This window comes from Eschscholzia californica, unplaced genomic scaffold (genome assembly GCF_041429995.1).
Source record: "Eschscholzia californica isolate CP2 unplaced genomic scaffold, dmEscCali1.0.p SCAF_4, whole genome shotgun sequence".
Taxonomy (NCBI): Eukaryota; Viridiplantae; Streptophyta; class Magnoliopsida; order Ranunculales; family Papaveraceae; genus Eschscholzia; species Eschscholzia californica.
The window spans coordinates 24,809,378-24,836,205 of NW_028238461.1; the positions used below are offsets into that span (position 1 = coordinate 24,809,378).

The 26,828-nt window shown below is 37.0% G+C and overlaps 1 protein-coding gene and 2 pseudogenes across 2 annotated transcripts; all 3 read right to left on the reverse strand.

Annotated features, from left to right (window-relative positions):
- Positions 1–2,393: 2,393 nt before the first annotated feature.
- Positions 2,394–4,437, reverse strand: LOC147543826 (mitochondrial import inner membrane translocase subunit TIM17-2 pseudogene; annotated as a pseudogene). The gene is made up of 2 exons (XR_015223405.1): positions 3,607–4,437; positions 2,394–2,684 (listed from the first exon to the last, which is right to left on the reverse strand). The product of XR_015223405.1 is annotated as a mitochondrial import inner membrane translocase subunit TIM17-2 pseudogene (transcript).
- A 17,603-nt stretch (positions 4,438–22,040) lies between these two features.
- On the reverse strand, positions 22,041–23,499 carry LOC147543827 (protein FAR-RED IMPAIRED RESPONSE 1-like). Its single transcript, XM_086635521.1, has 3 exons — positions 23,488–23,499; positions 23,177–23,272; positions 22,041–23,084 (listed from the first exon to the last, which is right to left on the reverse strand). The coding sequence occupies exons 1-3, from the start codon at positions 23,497–23,499 to the stop codon at positions 22,041–22,043; spliced, it is 1,152 nt and encodes a 383-aa protein (XP_086491647.1).
- Positions 23,500–24,942: 1,443 nt separating this feature from the next.
- Positions 24,943–26,259, reverse strand: LOC147543828 (uncharacterized; annotated as a pseudogene).
- Positions 26,260–26,828: the final 569 nt, after the last annotated feature.

Genomic DNA, 26,828 nt, shown 5'->3' on the forward strand with positions numbered 1-26,828 from the left:
TTTTATCTTTCCTTCCTTCTAGCCCATTTAGCGAGTTTCTCCGCCTGAGAATTAGCATTTCTTTTGGTGTGACTAAATTTAACCTGCCGGAGATCACGCTTGATGTTTCTTATACTGCGAATATGCACCAAACATTGCCATTGCACTTGATGCATGGGGTTATTAAGGTGTTTGATCAAGTTGATGTTGTCGCTTTCAATTATGACCTGCATGTGGTTATTTTCTTTCACCCAAATAAGACTGTTGAGAATGGCTAATGCCTCACTTTCCTCACTTTTTCTGGCTCTAGCAGTATGCACACTAGCAAATACAAATTTTGATTGAGAGTCATGTACAATGAAACTGGTACCGATGAGTTGTTCAACATTCACAAAAGATGCATCAACGTTTATTTTAATGAAAGGATGGGGAGGAGGTTGCCATCTGGCTATAGTCGCAGGGCGAGCCTTTAACTGAGCAGGATTAATCCTGGGAAACGTTTTAATAAGATCTAAAATAGTGATAACATTGTATAAGGTTTGCTGGAAGCAGTGATCACACCTGATTTTCCATATGTGTCATAAAATTGTAACAAAATGTATATCTTCCGCGGTACAACTAAGTTGATCCGGATTCTGCCACGAAAGTATCCATTCAGATAGAGAGGGGATATTAGTCGAGATAATATTAAAGTGAAACAAATTATTTTTCGCAATGGGGCAGTACAAAAGAGCATGTTCAATAGTTTCTATTTCTATACAGTTTGGACAATTAAACATATCACCAATATACTTACCGATACGCTGACGAACTGGAAGCGCTTTAGTGCAAATTTTCCAAATGAAGAGTTGAATGCGAGGGATGGTGGGAATAGACCAAATAAAATTCCAATTCACTTCCTCAGGAGGAGTAGACTGGTTAATCGAACTCAGGTGTTGATACATGGATCAGACGGAATGATTTCCTGATTGAGTTAGATTCCATTTCATTTTATCGGTTCCTTCAGGCTGAATAGGAATAGCTTTGATGAGGTTGTTGATGGTATCAGTGAAGTTTTATCTAAGAATGCTATCATCCCACCTGTTGTTACTAATAAGTTGAGATACACTAATCAGGGTCGAATTATTTATATTTTGAATTTGCTGGTTAACTCCAGGGATCTAATTGTCTTTCCAAATGTTAATGTTTTCCCCCGTGTGCACCTCCCAAGTGATATGACTATCAATAAGATCATAGTGCTTTCTAACCACTTTCCAATTCCATGAGTGATGGGATCTGGCCGGACCCGGAGAGTCAGTCTGAGGAAAGTATTGGGCTTTCAGAAATTTAACCCAAATGGCCTCTGGCTTAGACTTGAGTCTCCAGGCTAGCTTGCATAGGAGGGTTGTGTTATCTAGATGAGGATGATGAATACCAAACCCTCCTAGTTTTTTCGGAAGACAGATGTACGACCAAGCTTTCATACAAATTCCTTTGGACTTTCCCCACCAGAAGGACTTTTGCAAAGTCGTTATGCGTTTGCTTATGTCTTGAGGAATGGCAAAGCATTGCATCTAATATCGGTAAAGGCTGCCGCTACAGCAGAGACAATTACTGTACGACCGGCCTGAGAAAGGAAAGAGTGGTTCCATTTAGATAATTTATTCTTAATCTGATCTAGAATACTATTAAAAAATTTAGTTTTTTGGGCTCCGATGAAAAGCTGTGTTCCAAGATATTTTTCTGAAGTAGAAGCATATTTTACTTTTAAAGTTCTCATGATTATGCGTTTAAATTTTGGATGAGAGTTCTTAGAGTAGAATATATTAGATTTGTTGTAGTTTATAGTTTGTCCAGAAGTCGAACAGAAAAGACTAAGGATGGTTTTTAGATTATGCACATTCTCGAGAGATTTTTTTTTCCGAAAATGATGCAATCATCAGCAAAGAGAAGATGGGAGATGGTTAGATTCGGATTGTTAGTGGGGAAACCTAAAAATTTATTATTTTCGGGAGATGATTATAGAATTCGGCTTAGTCCTTCCAATCTTCTAGTTCTTTAGTTGGTAAAATATCATCTTCCTTTAGTTGGTAAAATATCGTCTTCCTTTTGAGTTTATCTTACTGAGGATCTGCTTAAGCAAAATGGGGTTTTTACGGTCTTAAATGGAAGCTTAGGAACATCAAACCTTGAGGAGAAGTTCAAATATTACCTTTTTAATCTCAATTCTAAAGATCTGATTTTTTAACTCAACATCTTGTGGTAAAAGCTGAAATTTTGAGAAAGAGCTTATTTCATATAATTTTATCATCTGGTCTGCTAGATTCATCACCGAGCCCTTTAAGGATTATCTGTTTTGGGAAACTCCATCACTTCCATTGCTAGGAGCCTAGGACTCTTTCTTTCACAAGACAAAGATGGACAGCTCAAAACTATTGATAAACCCATTTTTTTGTATATATACACCTCATTATGATAAAGATTCGTTTATCAAGCACCCAAGTAAGAAAGGAATAAATCAAATTTTCAGAGAGGTATAGTAACAGTGACTGTTAAATTAAGATGAAGGTAACACGAATTTACTATAGCTAATGCCATCTTCTGCCATAAGGAAGCTTGTTTCCTAACCTCTGAAATACTAATAACCTATCTCTTGAGCTTCATGTCATCACGTAACTGTTGGAATACATGAGGGAGCGAACCCACCGCTTCACCTTTGACCCAATCTGCAAAAGATGATACAAAACGAGTTTTATTAATGGCCAGGAACCCAACTTACCGATTCAAAATGAAATTTGAGAAAACATCAGATTAAAGCAATTGAGCAAATTAATGTGACAAATATGTGAACGAGCGTCAAACAACATTATCCCAACAATTCAGCCCAAAATAAGCATAAGCATTCTTCTTGTCAAGACAGTCGCAGTCAAAATGTAGCACATGATGGAAACAGATCAAGCAATTTTAATTTCTACTATACATGTAGATTTCATTAAAAGCTGCTCGAAAGGATACAAATAAGATGCTGTCAGTCTCCCTCAAAGTTTTACTTGTTTTCTAGTTTTTGGTTAGACATGTCACGAAACTTAGCTTCTATTAAGAAAAGACCGCTCAACCGAGGTAAATGACTAGGTCTCTGACTTCTTAAAGAATGACATGAAAACCTAACTTGTTAGTATATCTTTTTTGAAACTAAAGAGGATTTATAGGCAAAAGGTGCATGATTTGTATACAATTTGAGATTCTAGGACATATAAGAAACCAAATTAACATAATATAGCATAGATACATCAAAGGATGGAAACAGACCCTGAAGGCCATAAAAACTAACCCTAAAAGCCGATGATAACTACTCTAACTTTTTATACGTATAAATCACATTAGGTAATGATTTAAGCCTAATCCAAGAGAACAAATCTATTTACCATTTCCTTTCGGACAAAATCCGAAAAAGAAAATTATATAACATCTACTTAGAAAATCCTATGAAGTATTTAAAAACGAAGTTCGTTTTTCGAGCTAAAAATTTCGGACATTTGCGTATACAAATAACAAAAAGATAAATTCATTCTATGATTTAGTAAGAACCCTAATTTTCATTTGAAAATGTATAAGAATCCTTATTTAGAAATCATGAACAAATATTACCAGCACTTTTTCAAGCTCCCCATTCTCTTCACTTATACTCGAATGAAGGAATAGGCGTACTAGGCGAATCAAAGCTCTCCAAAACCTCAGTCTTACTTCCACCACCACCACTCTTCTCCTCCTTGCCACCACCAAACATTCCCCCAAACCAAGACGATGAAGACGAAGTTGATTTCTCCTCAGAAGGCATAACCATCTGAGCTGCTGGAGCCTGATTAGGCAACAGCCCCATCGGAAATCCAGCCGGCATATTCTGTACCATTGGATCATCAATCTGTTGTCGACGTAGTAAAACCTTATTCATCATAATTCCAGCTCCTTCAATCAAAGCAAGAAGACAACCACCCATTAAAGCTGATCTTGATGCAGAACCAAGACCAGCTCTCATCTGAAGAAACCCACCAGTTGCAGCACCAGCATAGATTGAATTCCATGGATCTTCTTTTTGCCTTACATAAACCATACTGCAATCAAATACTGAGAAAATACCTCCCCAAGCAGCAAAACTACCACCGAGTCGAGGAGCGTTCATACGAACTGCCTGAGTACCACCGATTAATCTTTCGCCTTTAGGAGAGTTGTAAATACCTTTTATGAGATGATAGAATGAGCCACCAACAACTCCCATGGCGAAGGAGCCACCAAAGTCGTCTACGATTCGATCCGGACATGGTTCTCGAGATGTCTCTGGAGTTGACATTCAATGATTTTAGGGTTCTTATTTTTATGTCAATAAGATTTATGAGATGAGACAGAAAAGGTAGCCGAAGGAAAAGAATATAAAACCCTAGGTTTTTAAAGCTCCCGAGAAAGATTTCCTACGTGATCCTCAAGGCAAAGAATATAATGACATATAAAAACAAAATCTCGGCCCACCCAGCCTTTGAACCTTGGACCATTTACAATCACGCTCTTGCCATCTAAACTAAACTAATGGACCTAGTTGTTTGATATTTACAGGCAAAGGCGGAGTCAGGATTTGAAAACACACCTGACTAGCCTAAAATTACTATAAAATAATAGTTGAAAAGTAATTTTTTATTTTCCTGGATCTCTTGTTTGGAAGACGTAAGTTTAGTGCATTTACAATTGGCTAACTAAGTTAATTAACGAGCATGTATCCTAATATTTTTCGCCAAAAATCAGTCGGTAATTAATTTAGAACGCTAAAACTTCTATTAACCCTAAGAATAATGGATTTTTTAACAATGATTTAAACTGCAGAGATTATCGTTACTGTAATTTTGTTAACCTTACGAATTCATAGTAAATGTAGTACATCTTATTTCATTAGCGGCATATAGTTTTGATTAAAGCGTGAAAGAACTAATGTATCGGGAACAAAACTGAAGTTGACAAAATTGATCTTCACACATCTCTCTGTCGAATATACTACTACTTTTTATTAGTCTTGATTGATCGTAGTAAATATTACAATGCAAATATATACTAGTAATTAGTATTTATTTGTTTTACATTATAGAAGAAAAATCGTATCTTGTGAGGGTTGAAACTCCGGACAAAAATCAAACTTTCAATTAGTAAACTACAACTTTAACCATCATTAATATTACTTGAAATAATAGAACTAGTAAAAAGAATTACTTATAAGTGCAGAAACACTTTTCTTATAAAAAAACTTGGGTGAGATTTGAACTCGAGACCTCATGTGGAGGAGGTAGGTGCTTCACTACTAAGCTATTTGTTACTTTATGACTAAAATGTTTGAAATACTTTATAAAAGGATCCCTGGCTGCATGTTACTTACTAAGTATCATCTTTGAGATATTTGGAAAAACTATCCCTGGCTGCAGCCAAGGATGGTCTCCAAGTACCTCCGCCCATGTTTACAGGATTTATAATGACGCTCTTGCCATTTAAGCTAATGGACCTAGTTGTTTGGTATTTACAGATTATTTGAAATTATAGATAAGGTTAATAGAATGTTTTTAAATTAGTTAAAATACACCAATAGAGTGATAGACCATGAAGTAAAAAAACGTGATATGACGAATAAATATTGTAACTGATTTATCGTTTTAAATTGGATTTCACTTAGTTATGATATCGACAAGAGCTTAGCTCGCTTTCACTTTTGGCTTTCGTACGACTTTGAAAAATCACAAACTTTAAACACTTGTTTATCTGTGTCCCTTACCTCGTTGCGAAAGAACGTTTTACCTCTCGACTTGTTAAGAAGGTTCATCGTTCAGAAGTCTCATAATTAGATATTTAACTTTTGGCATACTCCAATGATGGCACAATTATATCAATAAAATCTGACCGCCGGAGTGATTGGACCATAAGAACAAGGATTGTACTAGCTCGATTGTATTACAACTAGAATGTACGATATTTTATAACGGTTAGGTTTGCCTTGATTTGATTACTTAGAGAAGGAATTACTATGCAACAGTTTCTTGTTTGGACTCAATTTTGCTGTCTATTTTGTCAAATATCTTTAACACAATCTCTCTTTGGTTAAAAATGACCTACCAACTTCTTTACTCTTCTAACTCCACGTGATTGTTTTGGTATTATACCCCTACATAAAGAAAAAAGAGTGTCGATAATACCCTAAATATAAGAAAACAATTTCTTCATATTTATTTCGAACTCTGGGAAACTTATAATTAAACACTTCAAGTTTCTTTAAAACATCTAGCGTAGCTGAAATTCCAATTTGCTGGTTATTTAGATGGTAAAAATCCATCTTCCGTTTGAGTTTATCTTACGAGAAATCATTTAAAAAATCGAAGAATTTCGTGTTCGACAGTAAATACTGAGGATAAGCTTAAGCCAAATGGGTTTTTACGGTCTTAAATGGAAGCTTACGGACATAAAATCTTGAGTGTAAGTTCGAATAATTACCTTTTTAATTTCAATTCTAAACATCTGCTTTTTTAACTCAAAATCTTTGTCGTGAAAGCTGAAATTTCGAGAAAGTGCTTCAATTGATATAATTTCATCATTAAAGCAATCAATTTCATTTTTTATCATCTCAATTTTTTATAATAATGATGAATCTTTTTAAACAACGATATAAATTTGAATTAAAGAAAATTGAATGGCACAAATACAACACATAAAGGAATTCAAGATAATAAGTGAAAAAGATTTAGGGGAAGAAGAGTTGGAGACGGAAATCAAAGATTAACATGATGAATAATAGGTAAAATAAAGGGTTAATTCCGTTTTGGCCCCCGATTTGTGACCAACTGGCCGTTTTAGCCCCGAATTGTGTCCGGCAGTTCGTTTTGGCCCCAAAAAAATTCCTAAATGGCCCCAAATTTTTTCAACCTCCCAATTTTACCCCCATGGCATTTCTGTAATTATCTTTTTTTCTTTTTCTTTGTCCACCTCATCTAACAATCACCACATCACTCTGTCCACCTCACCCTTCTTCTCCGGCGAAAGGTTGCCGGCCGGAATAAAAAATTCCGGCCGGCCACCTTTACCAAAAAAAAAAATTTCTTCATCTCCTTCTTTCTCTCTCTTCTTCATTTCTCTCTCTTCTTCATCTCCTTCTTTCTCTCTCTTCTTCTTCTTTTATCTCTTCTTCTTCTTTCTCTCTCTTCTTCTTCTTTTATCTCTTCTTCTTCTTTCTTTACCTCTCTCTCTCTAACCCCTCTCTCTCTAACCCCTCTCTCTCTAACCCCTCTCTCTCTAACCCCTCTCTCTCAATATAACTCCGGCGAAGGGGCTCCGCCCCTTCGCCGGAGAACCAGACCGAGATCTGGTTGCAACAACCAGATCCCGGTCTGGTTTCGAAACCAGACCGAGTCTGGTTCTCCGGCGAAGGGGCTGAGTTATATTGAGAGAGAGAGAGGGGTTAGAGAGAGAGAGAGGTAAAGAAAGAGGAAGAAGAGATAAAGAAGAAGAAGAGAGAGAAAGAAGGAGATGAAGAAGAGAGAGAAAGAAGGAAATGAAGAAGAGAGAGAAAGAAGGAGATGAAGAAGAGAGAGAAAGAAGGAGATGAAGAAGAGAGAAATGAAGAAGATGAAGAATTTTTTTTTTTGGTAAAGGTGGCCGGCCGGAATTTTTTATTCCGGCCGGCAACTTTTCGCCGGAGAAGAAGGGTGAGGTGGACAGAGTGATGTGGTGATTGTTAGATGAGGTGGACAAAGAAAAAGAAAAAAAATAATTACAGAAATGCCATGAGGGTAGAATTGGGAGGTTGAAAAAATTTGGGGCCATTTAGGAATTTTTTGGGGCCAAAACGAACTGCCGGACACAATTCGGGGCCAAAACGGCCAGTTGGTCACAAATCGGGGGCTAAAACGAAATTAACCAAAGGGGGCCCAGATTTAGGAGAAGAAGAGCTGAACCCGGACAAAGATAAGAAGAACCGAGTCGGAGAGGTGGCCTAGATCAAAAGAATTGGGCATGGTCGGCCATGTGAAGTGGGAGGCCAGGCCAAGCTTAAGCCAATAAAGGGGTTGATCTGGCCGACCACATAAGGAGTCCCAGATGGGACAAAAGTCCCATTTGAGAATCCCACTCAGAAAAGATTTGAGTTGTTTCTCAAATAGCCCCCAACTTTGTGGTCGGCTTCCTGCCTAGCCCCCTACTTTAACAAAAATACCTAGATGGCCCATTTTTTCAGATTCCGTTGTAACACCGTTAACTAGTCATCACCTCTCTCTCATCCAAATCATCGCCTCTCTCTGCCACCTCATCTTCTCGCCACCTCATCATCTTCACCGATGAAGGTCGCCGGCGACCTTCAAACATTAAAAAAGACTTAACTCTCTTCTCTCTCTCTAAATTTTTTTCTGATGTTTTAGTACTTTTTCTCCTGTTTTCTAGCATTTATTTCTTTCTAGTTATTTTCGGTCTTTCTGTCTCGTTTGTTTTTTTAGTATTCTGTTTGCTTTAGTTTTCTGGTAAGTTTGGTGGTCTGGTTTAGTGTTTCAGGCTTTCCCTTTGTTGTTGGGATTTTTTGTTTGTTTTGTCTCAGGGGTTTCGCTGTACAGTGTGCCTTGTTAGCGCTATGTGGTGCCATTAGTTTTTTGCTTTTGGGCCCAGTCTGGAAGAGAGTCTCTCCATCTGTTCAGTTCTGGCTTGGCCTTCGTACCTATGATAGTGTCTGTTTTGGCTTACTTCCGTGTCTTGGTGTTGTTTGTTCTATTATTTATATTATCTGTTTATTTCGGTTTATATCCACTTTTTCTGTTTCTATTACTGTTGAATTTTGTTTAGCATTTTTCAGTTTTCCTTATTTTGCCGAGATGTCTACTGTGAATACCACATCCAATGACATCTCCCTCATTGCGTGGAATGCCCGAGGGTGTGGCAACTTCATCAATAGGAAGCATCTTTGGACCATGATCAAGGAACATAACCCTGATTACCAATATCAGAAATTTGCTAAACCTCCATCAAAACTACAACCAATTCACGGTTGAGCCTATAAACAAGGCTAAAGGATTGGCAATTTTCTGGAATCAAACTTGTACTCTAGAGATTTTGTATGCTGATAGGCACTTTATTCATGCTAGGGGCACCCAACCTCAGAACAACTTTCATTTCATGGTCACAGGCTTCTACGGGTGCCCATATAAATTCAACAAAATGAAACCTTGGGAAGATCTTAAAAACCATACTCCCGAGAACACCATGCCCTGGGTGCTTATAGGAGATCTCAATAGTATTCTTCACCCTTCAGACAAAGTGGGGGAGTAATGATTCCCAACCAGCCCACACCACCAAAGTTAAAAAAAACTATTAATGAATTGGGCCTCTTAGATATTGGGCCGCCTTACACATGGTCTAATAGACAATTTGGTAGCAATCTCATTCAAGAGCGTCTTGACCGGGCCTTAACTAATCATCAGTGGCTATTAGACTTCTCAGCCTCTCTTCTTACTCACCTTCCTAGGATTGATTCTGACCACAATCCTATCATCTTAACCACTAACACTAAGTCTCCTCTAAGATGTAAGCCCTTCAAATTCATCAGAACTTGGATGTCACACCCTCAGTATTCCCGATACATCAGAACCAAATGGCTTACCACCACGACTTCTATTCAAGCCAAGCTTAATGCCTTAGCCACCAGACTCTCTAAATGGAAAAAATCAGTCTTCAGGCACCTCGAAACCAAAATTAAACTCCTAACCAACAAAATTCAGAGTGTTAGTGATCATTCAACTTAGTTGAATCTCTTGTCACAATTAGAGGAGGTCTTCCACCAACAAGAGAGTCTTTGGAAAGAGAAAACTCGAAATGCCTCCATTACTCTAGGTGATCGTAATACCAAATATTTCCACTCCAAAGCGATCAACAGAATTAGGAAAAACCAGATAAACTCCATCAAGAGAAAAGATAATACTTGGTTCACCGACTTGGCAGAGATTGCTAACATCTTCTTTTCCCATCTCATCAACATCTCTACCACAAAAGAACACAACGTCTCGGAAAACCTCCTTAATCTTTTCAGCAATCAAATCAACCAAAACCAAAATAGCAACCTCACCGCTTTTCTCCTTAAAAAGGAAGTTAAAAATGCAGTCTTCTCCTTGAAACCAGAAGCAGCCCCTGGTCCTGACCAATACCCTCATTTTTTTTCTATCAATCCAACTAGGATACAATAAAAAATGACATCCTCAACATGACGAAGAATTTTTTCCAAACTACCCAACTCCCACCACAATCCAACCACACTCACATTAGTCTGATGCCCACAACAAAAAACCCCCCAGACCCCTACCGACTTCAGACCTATCAGCCTACTCAACACCACTTATAATATTATCACCAAAATCCTAGCTAACCGTCTGAAAAAGCTGCTTCCTGATGTCACCTCCCCCTATCAAGCAACTTACATCCCCGGCAAGGCAAATCACTGATAATATTATCATTAGTGAAGAACTGGTCCATTCTTTTAAGAAATTTCATGGTTCTAAAAGCTATTTTGATCTTAAACTTGATATGTCCAGAGCCTTTGATCCGATTGAATGGGACTTCCTACAGAGTATTATGATCAGGCTGGGCTTCTCTAACCATTGGATCCGCCTCATTCACACTTGCCTTAACACTTCCCTTATGGCGGTCTTATTCAATGGTCGACCTGGTCCCACTTTCAATGTCCGCAGAGGTATTCGTCAAGGAAACCCACTCTCTCCCTTCTTATTCAACATAGCCATGGAAGGTCTGAGCAAACTTCTAAAAAACAATAACAATTCCAACCAGTTCATAGGTCTACCTATTCCCAACTCCTACATTACCATTAAACAGCTTCTTTTTGCAGATGGCTGCATCATATTTGGCCAAAACACACTTGAAAACATCTGTAACCTCAAACGGATCCTCAAACCTTTTTGTGATGCTTCAGGACAAATGATCAACTACAATAAATCTACCATCTTTTCTCCAAAAACCCTACCCTAAATTCAAGAGGATGATCATTTGTAACTTCAAAGTTAGACAATCTGTTTCTCTCGACAAGTACCTAGGCACCAACCTCCTCATTGGAGCCAACAAAAAACAAGTTTTCTCCTATCTCCTCTCTCAAATTCAAAATAAACTTTCCAAGTGGCAAACCCAATCTTTTGTCCCAAGCTGGTCGCTCTGTGGTCATCTCCACAATAGTAACGGTCGTTCCCCGATACTAAATGCAATGCTCCGCCCTCCCCAAAGGAAAAAGAAATTGCATTTAGACCCTCCAAAGGTCTTTTCGGTGGGGAAAAGCAAAAACCATCTATACTATTAACTGGTCCTCCGTTTGCCTTCCCCGTAAATTGTGGGGATTAGGTTTCTGCCTTCCTCATCTTGACAACCAGGGCTTCCTTTGCAAGCTGGCCTGGCGCATGATTACCAACCCTCAGGCATTCTGGGTTAGATTGCTTAAAGCCAAATAATATCTGAGGGAGTCTAAACCCCCCTCCTAAAACTAATCACTCTTGAATTTGGAAACCCATTAGCAAACACTTTAACCAGGTCTCAGGCTTAACCTTTTGGGATGTTAATAAAGTGACTAACATCAATATCTGGCATGACTATTGGATCCCAGAGCACCCCCCCCCCCTACCGACACTTAACATCAAGAACATTAGCCTAAATCAGGTGGCCCAACTTATCCACAATAACACATGAAACACAATAACACATAAAACACAAATTTAATTAATCAGTGTTTTACGATCGATATTGTTAATGCTATTTTAAGTATTAACCTGCAGGAACATAAAGAAGATTCGGCAAAATGGCCACTTACAAAATCAGGAATTTACACTATCAGCTCGATGTACCATAATCTCAGAATAACTGGTAATGCTAACCAATACGAAAGGGTCAACCAGAATTTCATATGGAACGTCAATACGACTCCGAGAATTAAACTTTTTTTTATGGAAATGCTGAACAAATAGCCTACCAGTTCAAGGAAAGATCGGTAAATATATTGGTAACTTTTACACTTATCCCTACTGCAATCAAAACGAAACGATTAATAATGCTCTGATACATTATTGTTATGCCAGACCAATTTGGTTTTACTTCCAAATTGTGAAAGATAAAATAACCAATGTCACTGAAATGGATACTCACTTAGAAAGACCTTGATGATGATCTAACTAATCTTTATGCCAGAATTTTATGGTTTATTTGCAAAGCGAGATGTGAAAAATGTTTCTCTGTACAGTCCCAAACTTCTATGAAGATCATTACAAAAATCAAAGCAACACCAACAAAGATTATAAAAGCAACCCCTAAAGTAGACAAAAAGAATCTACAATCCAAATGGACTCCACCTGAAGTACCATTTCTCAAAATTAATGTTGATGCATCATTCACTAAAATAACGTAAATGGTAGGAATTGGTTGTATTATGCATGATGAAAAAGAAAATTTCATTGCAGCTTTTTCAGACGCAGTTCGAGAACAAAATCCAAAAGAATGCGAATGCGTAGCTATACGCTATGCAATGATTTGGGCAATCGAGTTAAGAATTGAACATCTCTATATTGAAAGTTATAATATCAATGTGATCTGACATCTCCACAACCCGAGACTTCTATCCTATGGCAAGCGGGCAAGCACAATACAGAAATCATCCAACTTAAAGATAACTTCACCAATATCATCTTCATTTACATGACAAGACATAACAACAAAAAGGCGGACGCAATAGCTAGATGGAGTAGGAAAAACAGGCAGAAGCAAAGGTGGAACAATCTCCAAGATCTTAATTTTTGTAGGTGCTAAGAAATTGATGTATCTTCTTTCAAGAAAAAAAAAATATGTTGTAGATATCTTTTAACTATTTTAAAGTAAAAAATCCTTCTACATTTTTTTTGCCAAAGGACAACTTAATCTTGTTCCCTATAAGTAGGGCTGAGAAAACGGTCCGGCAACCCGGGGTCCGACCCGGACCATTTTGACCCGCAGTCCGAGTCCTACCCGAGCCGGGCAGACCCTGCCCGATGGCTCAGGCTTATTGGGCCGGGACTCGGATAGGCCCTCAATTCCGAGTCCCGGCCCGTTTGGTCGGTCCGACGTCCGAGCCCGATGGAGAGCCCGACGAGATCCGCGTGTCACTTTTATCCAACGGCCGAGATAGGGCGTCCCTTCGAATTCGTTCTCAGCCGTTAGATTATAATAGTTTCCCCTTCAACTCTTGTAAAAGCCCTCATTCCCTCAAAGAAACCCTAAACCTAAACCTCCGCCTCTCTCTCTCCACGAATCTACCTCTCTCTCTCCACGAATCTACCTCTCTCTCTGTGCGCCTCAATATCTTTCCCTGCCTCCATCAATGATCAAACCGTGTTAACAAATCTCCTTTAAACCATGATCTCTATATGTGGGTTGAAGGTAAGATGAAAACGAAGCCTTATTTCGATTTGTGGTGTTATTTTTATGATTTAGTGATTCTAGTCTACTGTCTTCAACTATGATCTCTACATGTGGGTTGAAGATAAGATGAAAAGGTCGTTAATGGGTATACGCAGATGATCTAACGGTCAAATGACGCGGTTGAGCCTTTCAACTCATCTTTGAAAATAATTAAAAATATATCTATTATGTAGTTGGTTTTTTTGAAGGTTTTATGATAGATCTTGACTCTTACGAGTCAGATCTGTTTTATAATAGATCTAGGTTTTATCATAATGTTGTAATTTTGTTATTTTCTTTATGTGTTCTTGTTTTTTTTTTTTATGAGATAATTATGTGTTCTTGTTTGATAAACCAAACATTTGAGATGGGTTTGGTTATTATTTTGTTGTAATTTTGTTTAGTATGTTTAGTTTAGTTGGTGTTGTTTAGTAAGGTTATCACAAACTCCTTTTCGATATAGCCAATGGATCGCATGGGTATCAGTCACTTGTCTGACCTCTTGTGCTCAAGCCTTTGGGTAAATAAGGTTCTATCAATCATGTTTATCTGCCGTTCATTGTTGTCATTTGTCTTGGCATTATCTCCTTTACTCTGCCTTTTTGCAGAATATTACAATCAACATGATTGAGAAGAACTAACAGAGGATGTTTTTTGTTGTGTGTGATGTTTCTAATGGCAGCATTAAATGATCTTTTTGCTCATTACCTTGAGGCTGGGAAGACTTGGTACATTAAAGTCGCAAGAACTCAACACTCCCAAAGGCAACATAAAGTGATGAATTGTCCTTGGAGTTTTGACTAGTTGGAATCCTAATCTAGGGTGAAGTTGGGTATAAAAAAAGTGAGGAGACTCCAACAGTGGCCATGATCTTGTTGTTAGGGTTTGGTGAAGGAAGAAAATGACTTGTACACATGGGCCCGGAAATGAAACTCTTTTTAGATTTGTGTTAGGGATTCTAAGTTAACTACGTGGATACGTCCCATGTTATATACTCCCTCCGTCCCAAATTAAGAGTCCCCTATTCCTTTTTTGGATGTCCCAAATTAAGAGTCTCATTCTTAATATATCATATAAAATCTCTTACTTTTCCATGAATACCCTTTCTTTGATATTTTCAATATGTTGTGCATTAGTTGAGCTAAATAAGATTATTTGACATTTTCCAATACAAAAGTTTGGTTTTTCTTTGTAATCTTTCAATTACTTCAAGAAAAGTTAATTACGTTAAGCAAAGTTACATGTATTTCTAGAATGAAAATTATAATCCTTGAATTACTTCAAGAAAAGTTGTCAAATAAATAAGGGTAAACTTGGAAGAAGAAAAAATATGAAAATAAGTTGGATTACCAATATGGGACTCTTAATTTGGGACGGAGGGAGTATATATATATATATATTTTTTTTTTTTGTTGAAAGATGTTCTATAAAGTACTTAGAAAATAGACAACAATTTATATATGAGTGGATAATGGCTAAAAAAAGCAACTAATGAGGGGATAATGGCAAAAAAAAAGCGATTTAAAAAACTATAAATGAAATGGTTGATTAGTTGTTAGTAAATTTTTTCTCAAAATTACTCGAGCCCGTCCGGCCCGAGCCCGTTGGAAACGGCTCGGGTTGCCGGGCTCGGACGGGCTACGGGCTCCTATACTGAGTGTTTGGTCCGGCCCGATCCGCCCGACTACTTATCGCGGGCTCGGCTTATCCGAGCCCGATCCGCCCGAGTCCGGCTCATAGTTGCCCGAGCCCATCCGAGCCCGTCTGAACCCGCCCGATTCCCACCCCTACCTATAAGTATGTCAAGGGCTACTTGTCTTCAGAGCATATTGGACTCCATCTAATTCTAAGGGCACCTTCTCTTTAAGTTGACCATCATTCTAAGGGCACATCTTGGGCGCGAAGTTATCCCAAGTGGGGCAATCTGATGCAGCCGATATAGGGCTCCATGCCTCCATCTAATTCTAAGGGCACCTTCTAATTTATTTTAGGTATTATTATATTTAGTAGCAACCAAGAGCAGAAGAATTAGGATCCCTTATTCTTATTGATCTTGCACTTTTAAGATAAACTTCAATTAGAAATTACAATTTGAGCCAGATTTGTAAATTAACCTAACAAGGCTAGTTGAAGCTTAAACAAGGCGGACTTTGTCTTTTTATTAATTGAACAAGAAAATAATCACCTTGGTTGCACATTTACCCTTCTCCTTTTGTTACTTTCCAGTTGCGTTATGGATTAGGACATTAGGTATTCCATTGCGTCTACATTTAAGAGTTTTGCGTTGGAGATCGGGTCCAAATTAATGTGAGATAGTTACTTAGAACTTAAATAATGTACCAAGTTAAGTACCAGGGGAGACCTATGTGGAGACTAGCCTAGACTACGGTCTCGGTTGGACTCCAAATATTTTGTTTGAGATACACAAAAGGCACTACAATATAATCTCAATCCTTCTACCCACAATAATAGTCAAGGATCGAATCCCCTAGTTATTAATTTTGTTCTTCTTACTTCGATTTATTCCAAATTACGTGGTTTATCTAACAATTAATTCTAACAAAAATGGTTCTCTTGCCCGGTTATACTCTTTCAATGTTTTTCAAACTTCCGCAAGGATAACAATAATTGCATAAAATTACCTACTTTGTTGTTCCGTCATACTTCTGACCACGCAATACTTTACTTTTCTACTTTAAACGTTTCCAAGCAATTCAAATTGAAAGGTTATAGAAAAAGAATTTGAGAATGATCTTAAAAAATATCCAAAAAATGATGGTAATTTACAAAAAGTCGATCAATATTCTCGTAGTCAAGTTTCCTAGTGTTTCGTTATTATTTTATATAAACTTGAGCAAAAATAAATTATGTTAACTTACATAGGAAAATGATAGAAAGCCCAGCTAGAATGGCCACTAAAATGTCTAAATTTTCTCATTTAGAAATAAAAGCGGTCTCCACCGTAGTCAAACTTTGAAAAAAACCTTGTCTTTTAGTGAATCTACATCAGCTGGCCATTTTAGTGGGCACCGAACTGGGCATTTTAGCATCTCTCATTTACAAAAAAGTCAATCACTATTCTCGTAGTCAAGTTTCCTAGTGTTTGGTTATTTTATAAACTTAAGCAAAAAAAAAGGTTAATTTGACGTGGACCCCCATTTATTTAGTGATATTAGGACTTCACCCCCAAAATCAAAAGTGTTCTGGCGTTAACCCCAATTGACTACTTTCCGTCAGTTTCTCGTTAAAATGGTTGGCGTGTGAAGCACACGCGTGATTCGTGACAAAAATACCCCCATCTAATCCAACGGTGAACACTCTCTCTCGTGATCAACGGTTGTGAAGTAACCCTCCAAAGTTGCTGGGAAAATATTACCCCCAAATACCCTTGAAGCTCATATGGTTGGAACCCTAAAGCTCTATAAAAAGCAAGAGTTTGGATCAATTGATGCTGAGGTTTTGGGAGGGTTGAGCCAAGGAAGTGATTTCATTTTTGCCAAAACGATGGGGGGAGGAGCTAAGTCTAATTCATCAAATGAGGTAAACTTGGTCCTCTTCTATTTTCGATTGGGGGTCCTTCTTTAATTAATATATTTACAGTGGGGTGTTATCTCAAATAGTTTGTGTTATATTCGTTTACAGGAAGTCTTGTGTCAAATTTGTGAGATGAAGACTCATGTAGCTTTAAATTGTCACTTTCTTTACTCGGCATGTACGAAGAGAAATTATTTTCAACTAGATTTTTGTTAACTACTTTTGATTAATTAGTGCTTTTAAAGTAAGGGTTGTTCTCCTCTGCTTCTTCTTTTCTCTTTGTCTTTCTGATTTTGTTAGGGTTTTAATATTGTTAAAACTTGACTTGAAATCATGGTTTTTTTTTTTTTCTTAAATTCAATTTAGATGATCTAATCTAGGTAGATTTTGTTTGTTCTTTCTTTATTTTTTATTTAAGGTTTTGTGCTATCATATTACTTTACATGATGATTTAAGATTCTCAACACTCCTTTTGACCATACGATGTAGGTCTTGAATCAAAAGCATAAATGGAGAAAATGTTAAATTTGAACAACAAGAAAGATAATGGTGGGGAAAACAACTATACCACAAAGATTATCAAAGATCCATTAGATTACAACAAAAGTTACTAGGGTAAAGATTTTAGTATGTTTTCATGGCCTCCAAGACCTTATACATGTAATTTTTGTAAAAGAGAATTCAGATCTGCTCAAGCTCTTGGTGGTCACATGAATGTTCATAGGAGGGATACAACAAGGTTGAGACAGAACACTTTTCATTTTGGGGTGAAGGGTTATTTCACAACCAATGATCACGAGAGAGAGTGTTCACCGTTGGATTAGATGGGGGTATTTTTGTCACGAATCACGCGTGTGTTTCACACGCCGAACATTTAACGAAAAAATGACGGAAAAAAATCAATTAGGGGTTAACGCCAGAACACTTTTGATTTTGAGGGTGAAGTCCTAATATCACTAAATAATTGGGAGTCAATGTCAAATTACTATTCTTTTACAAAATTTAGTTAGAAAACTAAGATAAGTGAGAAAAACATAATACCAAAGATACTTTAAACTAGTCCCGTCTACCGTGAAATTCTGATTCTGCCCCTGATTAAATATAAGTTTTAAGCGTTGCAGAGGAGATGATAACTCAAATCTTCGCTCTAGTTAAGTAAACGTATGATAATTAGAAGATTTTTAGGCTTGGATTGGAGATGTTGCACCTCTCATCTCCACCTAAGTTTGATAATGGAACTTGGCAAAGAGCATGTTACTGCTTTCTTTTTTTTGTTGAACTATGTGACTGCTCTCTTAGGTAAGTAAAAGTAATCTTCACCAAAGCCACATAATTTTGGATAAAAAATAGTTCTTTCTTCGTACCTCGAATAGAATGATGATAATTAATGCTCTAATATAGGGATCAAGATGAGGTCTAGATACAAAATGGGGTAAAGGAATAAGGAGTTCAACTCCACTACAACACTACTCTTGTGTAAAAGCTACCTTTCACAAACTAAGATGCTGATTGTTCCCCTTTAGGAGTTCAAAAAATGAACAAATTCCTTTTCAAGGCCACTAATTCCTTGCCACTAATTCTTATTTATGTGGGTTAGGCACATTTCAACTTCAATTCCAGCTACCCACAATGATCATCCCTTTCATCATCCTTCTTTTACCCTTTATTCAATTTGGTGCTATTCTTGGACCACTAAGAATAGTTCTTGTTCCATCATATTCTCATTGGGCCCAATAACCTCATTTTCCTCTTTTAGATAGCTTCCTAGAAATGATTCTACATGTTTAGATCATGGTGTTAGGTGGTTTTGCTTTTTAAAATTTTGAGTTTTCGTTTTTAAAATAGACAATTTAAATAAATGCCAGAGATAACTTTTCCTCTTAAAGTAGAAATTAAAAAATGGGTGATTATATGAAAAACCAAAGTGAAATATTATTGATTATTGCTTTAGTTTCTAGACTCTGGCTATCAAATGCAAGTTTTTACATAGTTAAACACAGATTTTGGTATTACGAATAAAGGTTATTTCCCAAAAGGGCCCCTACTTTGTGACCCTACTTTATCAAAAATACCCAGATGACTCCCTTTTTCGTTTACCCCTAAAAGTCTGTTAAGTCTCTCACCTCCATCTCATCACCTCTCTCGCCACGTCATCTCTCTCGCCACCTCATCATCTTTTCTGAGGTCGCAGACCAGTCAAAATTTCTGGCGACCGACCAACAACCTTCATACTTAAAAAAAAAACTTTTTTTTTCCTCTCTCCATAGGGTTTGGGAAAACCCAAACCCTAGATCTGGTTTGGGGAAAACCCAAACCCGATTTGTTGAAACTTCAATAGTGAAGCTTCACGGGATTGAAGCTTCAACGTGAAGCTTCAACAGATCTAGGATTTGTGATTTCCCAAACCTTAGTGGAGAGAGAGAGAAAGAAAAATATATATATATACTTTTTCTTTTTAAGTATGAAGGTAGTCGAAAAATGTAACCGGTCGACGACCTTATCGGAGAAGATGATGAGGTGGCCAGAGAGATGACGTGGCAGAGAGAAGTGCTAAGATGGAGGAGAAAGAGTTAACTGACATTTAACGGTAACGAAAAAAAGAAGACGGGGTCATCTGGATATTTTTGATAAAGTGGGGGTTACGCGGGAAGCTAGTCACAAAGTAAGGGGCCTTTTGGTATATTACCCTTGAAAATAAGAGTAATAAGAGAGTAGCTTTTTAAGGCGTCATTTGGCACACGCTGGTGTGGTTTAAATAAACAGTCGGGGTAACTATCCCCGGAATTGTTAATGATAAATAAATGAAAAAATGGGGCATAGGTCCAAAAATAAGGCCCAAATAGGACCAATAGTCCACTCATCTCCCAAAAACCAGAAAAAGCCCGAAAACAAATTATAAACTCACATCTAGTCTAAAAACGGATCCTAATGCACTAAATCCCATCACTAGGGAAATAAAATTTTTCCTTTTCCAACTTTACCCCTCTATATATATATAACTCTGCATACATTTTTCAGATTTATGGTACATTATTCAGATAGTTGTACATTTTTAAGAATGTATACTCAAATTGTCTAATGAATTACAATTTCTACATTTTTCAGAATGTCGAAGGAATGATAATAATTCTGCATACATTTTTCAGAATTATGATACATTATTCAGATAGTTGTACATCTTTTAGAATGTATGCTCTAATTGTCTGATGAATTACAATATGTATATTTTTCAGAATGTCTAAAGAATGATAATATAATGTCTTACACAATAGACTAAAATGGATAACACATTTAAAAAATGTATTGTACAAACTGCTGGATGCAATATACAAACTACCAGATGCATTGTACAAACTACCCAATGCATCAAATCTGTTGACTGGGGGTATTTTTGGCATTATAGACAAAGGACTAAAAACTTATAGATCTTTATGGGTGGACCTTGGACCGAATTTTCCCTAACTTTTGGACTTTCAACCCATGGCCCCGTATTAATGTAGATTATTAAAAAAATTGAAATAAATTGCAAAAATATTAAACATCAACAAAGTTACATATGAGATTGTTGCAGCTGGAAATGACTTGCTTTAAAAACCATGATCTAGACGTTTTATGCGTTCATGACCACTTAGCTAGTTCGCCCGCTTCTACATTAACGAAACAATTTACATACATAAATTTTACATTAACAAAAATATTAATAAGACTCTTAGTATTATCCAAAACATGAACCGTTGCCTAGTATAGACGTTATTTTCCTCGATCATTTTGGTTCAACATGCTAATAACATTCTTGGAGTCTCCACAAAAAACACCTTTCGTTGTCCTTAATCGATGGTCCATCGAACTGCCCACAAAAGTGCCATCCATTCACTTTCATCTATTGATCGACATTGGATGACCTTTGATTTTCAAGCACTGCTTTTACATGTATTATCAAATACAATAAAGGCAATTCTCAAAAATTGAAATGTACACAAAGAAACTTAAAGTAGTTCAGCGGCAAGCGACACTCATAACCCTTGAAAAGATTAAAAGCACTCACTTCCTAGGTTGCTTCAAAATTTTCTATATTGTTTTAATTTTTGTTGTTTAGGGTTTAGGGTTTATCCTTCACTTCTTCTCCCTTTTGCATATCCGCCGTTTCTTTTTTGGCTTTATCCTTTGCTGTCTTTTTATCTAATCTCTCCTTTAATGCTTTTTCTTTTTCTAATTTCTTCTCTAATTTCTCTGTTAACGCTTTCTGTTATTGTAAAATCTCAAAGCTAGATGGATTCCTTTTAGTCGACCTATCATTCTGACTTTGCTTTGTTGCAGGCCGACCTTTTCCCACAATCGGTTGTTGAGGTTCTCACATGTTTGTCATTTTAGGAACACCGATTAACCGTAGGTAAATTCTCATTTGCTCCTTCTCTGGTTGTGAGGCTTTCCACTACCTTTCTCTGACGATCATATGTTCAGGTAGGTCATCATATTTTGTTTGCTCGACCTCAATCAAGACGTCATATGACAATTGTCTCCAATATTTATCGATCGCATTAAGTGGTATAGGAACATTACTGGCAAGTTGCTTCATCAACTCATGTTTACAGAGTAAACTATGCGTACGCCTAAGTATACAAAGGTAAACATTCCCACTACCATAATCAACTCGACTCATCTCTTTCAACATCATATCCATCGCACGGTCTGCAACCACATTCCTTAATTTGTCGAAAAGCTTAATTTGATGGGCATGCAACACCTTTCTCAAATTATTCTCAAGTGAGTCTGTCTGTGAGGCCAATAAACCGAACATCTAAGCACTTACGAGCAGCTTCCCAACATGAAATAAAATTTCCTAACGAATTATTCAAGAAACACTTGAGCCTCCTGTGTTCTCCCTCAGCTCTACTTGTTGATGTGGTGTCGTAATGTTGTATCTGGTTTGTCCAAAAATTGACAAATCTCTCTTTGTAGAGTGACAACCATATATCTTGACAATAACTTACTAATTCTAGGGAGACTTTTCTCCATTTCTCTACAAGCTTATTAACCCGAGTTTTGTATAGTTCCTCGGTATCTGCCTACGTGACAAGCTGCCATTCATTGAAAAATTCATTAACCATTTTATCTTTCTCAAGTTTCTTCTCACTTGCATCCATCTTCTTATCCTTATTTGCAATCTCTAAGTATTTTTCAGCCTTGGCCTGGACATTCTTGTTTATATGCCATATACAAAGTATATTTTTCGCATCTGGAAATATGATCTCAATTGCATTCATCAATGCGAGTTCTCTGTCAGTAATGAATACAGTAGGAGAGTCACCAACACTATATAACTCTCGCAAACATTCCATAACCCAAGTATAATGTTCCGTCTTTTCGTTGCTTATAAATGTGTTTGTCACTACGAAGGTCTTCCCAGTCGAAGTGGCTGAGACTACCTGGAACAAAGGGTGTTTGACCTTGTTGGTTTTATAAGTGCAATCAATGACAACAAACTGAGGGAAACACAACGCAAGCTGAACACTCCTAGGGTGTGCAAAAAACAAGTTCTTTACCTCTTCGGAATTTTCATAGCATCTATGTTCGACTACATAGTGGTAATCCATGCACAACTTCATAAACTGTTGTATTACTGACCTACCTTCACTTTCCTCACACTTGACCTTTCGTTGAGCATTGTACACAGTCCTCATTGTATGCAACAATATATCTTTGGGGCGTGATCCACTTTTAGTTAATGCAGTAACTAATTCTAGCTCATCTTCTTTAAATCTAGCTGCATATGCATGACCCGTGAGGCACTTCTCCAACGGGTGGTTGTGGTATCCATCGAGTAATTCAACGATCCACTTGTCGTGAGGTACGCTATATTTTAGCTTTATACCAAATGGGCAATCACATTTAGAAGAACCCGTACGCCTCCTTTTACTTGGGTTCGTATTAGAAACCCAATTTTTCCCTTTGTGGCTACCAAAAACACCGCTTCGACTACACCGAAACAAGGTATACGACCCCTTTCTTTCATTGTTTACTGACCACACTCCTTTTTTCACAATAACAAATCGAGCTTCTATAGTAGTTTCGGTGCACCAAACTATTGCATCATTCCTCGAATCAAACAACTGCGACATATAAAAAATACATTATGTGTTTTACAAGAATGAATCAATAACATCGGTAATCACAATAACAAGGTGTACCACAAATTACATACCATGCCTTTTGGAAATAAATGTGATACATCGACAAACACTGGAATAGGTGCTGCATCTCCGGACATTGAAGAAGCATTTGAATCATGTTTAAAAGACTGAAAAAAAATGAAACGGAAATAAGTACATAAAAAATCTAGAGGACGAAAAAAGTGCATTGAACAATATTTTTCTGTTTCTCATGAGCCAGTTGGGGTTTAAGGGTTAAAAAAAAATCGTAATAAATAAAGTAAAAAAATCATTACCTCTTCAATGTCATCTAAACCCAACCATTATTCTTGGTTTTCTTGATTGATGTTATCTTTAGCTATACTTCCATCAACATTATCAATTTTTTTAGGGTTTTTCTCCATTTTTAGGGTTTTAGAGAGGGTAACTAATCTGAGATTTTTGAAGAAAACTAAAGTTGTTTAATGGTTCAAAGATGAAGATGAAGAGTAGTTATGAATAAAAGATGAAGAAAAATCATGGATATGAAGAACTTGAAGAACATTAATTGAGGTTTAATGGGGCTAGAAGTTTTAAAACGTAACTTGCCTTTTTGTTTGATCCCTAGGAAAATTTTGTAGGTTTTGTTTGTTTATTGGAGTCCATCCAAAATTTGTATTTTTTTTAATCCCTAAACTTATTTCCCTATGAAAGCTCACAAAAGAAATTGGTCAAATCAAATTGACCAATTTTTTACCAAGTCTTCACACCCCGAAAACTATTTTGCTTTCCCCAAAGCGCGTATTAGTCTAATAAGTCAATTGAAATACTAGTATTTTGACTATCTAATAACTTAGTTATTATGGTGTATTAAAATTCCTCTTTCTGTCTCTCTCTCTCCCTTTCTCTCGTGTGTCAAAATTTTAGTTCTTTTTGTAGTTGCAAATAAAGGAGTTAATTTTCCTAGCAATTCACCAAATATTGATAATTCGCTATCTCATCAAAAATTTTGTTTTCATGAAAAAATCGGGTTTTATATCTAATTTTTTCGTGTGGCCGAAAAAATATTTTATCCGAGATTTTTCTTCTCTCGAGCTCCAAAATTATAAGTTTTTTAGAAAAAAAATCTATAATAAGAAAAGTTTTATACTATGAAAAATGTTAAGTCAATCATATAAACTTGGATTCATTCATCAATGATCTAATATATTTTTTGTACTTATAAATTTTCAAGTTTTTGTTTATTATTTCGTTTTAAAAATAAAATTTAGGCATGATTTTTTTCGTACTACAAGTCCGTGATTGAAATTTGGCACTGGCCCCTAATCTGTTAACCACAATTCTGGTTTCCCACCACAAAAGCGAGTAACTTGTCGACTTGTTTAAACAGAAAAGTAAAAGAACAAAAAAAAAACCCAAGTCAGTAATTTCTCTCTTCATTCATTTGGAATTTTGAGTTCTAAGAGCATCTCCAGCCCCAGCCCGGCTGAGGCCATAATTTTGAAATTATGGCCTCAGCCAGCCGCTCCAAGCCCAGCAGCTTGGAGCGGAGGCTGGGGCTCCTTCTTCAGTCGCCCCTAACATTAGGGGCGACTGAAGGGGGTCCCCATGTGACCGTTGGGGTCCCCAACGATCACATTGGGGACAGATCTGGCCGTTGGTTTATCTAACGGCCAGATCTACCTTTTTTAAAAAAATAAAAAATAAAAAATAAAAATAAAAACATTAAATAATTAAATATAAAATTACAAAAAAGTTAAAAAAATAACAAAAATCAAAAAAACTTTTAATAATGAAATTATATTAATTAATACCGACTTTTACATTAATAATCCGACGATCCAAAACACAAAACTAATAATCCGACGATAGAAAACACATTACTAATAATCCAACGACCAAAAGTTATTCATTGTCATCGTTTGATCTCGTATTCCATAAGTGTTCGATAAGATCTGCCTTCAACCGAGAATGAGTATTTTGGCTTCTAATTCGACCTACACGTTCAAGCACTTCGTCCGATAAGTCTTCTCCACGCTCTATCGGACCCATTTCACATCCCTCAATATTGGTTGTAGCATTTGGACCTTCGTCTTCAATAATCATGTTATGCATTATGATACATGCCTTAATAATGTCACTCATGGTCTTTACGTCCCACCAACGTGACGGTCCGCGAATAATTCTCCAACGAGCTTGCAGTACACCAAAAGCTCGTTCAACGTCTTTTCGAACCGACTCTTGTCTTTTGGCATAATATGCTTCTTTTGGACCATGTGGATTAGCAATAGTTTTAACTAAAGTACCCCATGGAGGGTATATCCCATCAGCAAGATAATAACCCATATTATATTGTGTGCCATTAACTACATAATTAACTGGGGGACTCTCATTGCTAAACAGTTGATAAAAAACAGGTGAACGTTCAAGAACATTAATATCATTGCAGGATCCAGGCAATCCCAAAAAATGCATGCCATATATGGAGGTCTGACGATGCAACTGCTTCTAGGGTGATAGTTGGGGCTTTGACATGGCCAATGTAGGATCCGTGTCATGAGGCGGGACATTTACTCCATTCCCAATGCATACAATCAATACTCCCTAGCATTCCAGGAAATCCTTGCGATTCACCAAGTGCTAGGAGTCTAGATTTATCTAACTCATTCAAATCTCTCAAGTATCTAGGGCCGAACACATGGATGACTCCGATTAGAAATTCTCTTAAAGATTCAATGACAGTATACTTACCAATTCGACAATATTCGTCATGTGAGTCGGCCGCACATCCATATGCAAGCATCCTCATTACAGCTGTTATTTTTTGATGAGGTGAGCATCCCTTTTGCCCAAATGCATCAACTCTTTCAGTAAATCTGGGGTTGTACCCCCCAACAACATTGAGAATACGCAAAAATAAACTACGATTCATCCTGTAGCGTGTGCGAAACAATGTGTCATCATAAGTTCGAGTTTCATTGAAATAGTCTCTCATGATGTTTTCATGACCGAGTTGTCTATTACGATCTATAGTTTGGCGACCAAAAACAGAACCAACATGACGAGAACGTTTTCGTGTAGCGTTATTTTCCATTTCTTCTAACATTCTACGATCATCGTCATCTCTTTGTCGAGCCCATTCATCTTCTTCACACATCAACATTAATAAAGTAAAATTGGAACTCATGGGATTCAAAGGATTTATGGATTCATAATATTCATAGGATCCATGGTAGAGAAAGAAGAAGATGAAGTTTGATGAGTTTGTAGAGAAAGGGAGATGTATTTATAGAGAAATATGAGATATTTAATATGGTGGTTGGATAGTTAATAATATTTAATATGGTAGAAAAGAGGGAAATTCAAATTCAAATTTTCGGCCTCAAGAGAGGCTGGGGCTGGAGCTGAATTTTAGAGGCTGAGCTGAGGCCAATAATTTTAGGTGAAAAAGTGGTTTTTTCGGCCTAAGACAGGCTGGGATTGGAGATGCTCTAAGAGATTAATGTAAGAAAATATTCACCAATTACAAATCTCCGATTCGATGAAGAAGATAGTTTAATTCCAATTATTCTACTTCGCTCTTAGTTTTGTCAGGTTATCGAATTGTTTCTGGGAGTAAAAACACAAAAAGAAAATTGAAAAATCGTTGAGTGATTTTTCCTAACTAGTTTTGTGCAGAGATTCAAAATGAGGGTGAATCCCTTAGAGCAACTCCAATGTATAGGG

What these genes read in the sequence shown, in the direction of transcription:
- LOC147543827 (XM_086635521.1), bottom strand. An exon ending in ATTTATTTCCAAAAGGCATG is followed by an intron (nt 23,085 to 23,176) that starts GTATGTAATTTG and finishes TATATGTCGCAG; the next exon opens with TTGTTTGATTCGAGGAATGA.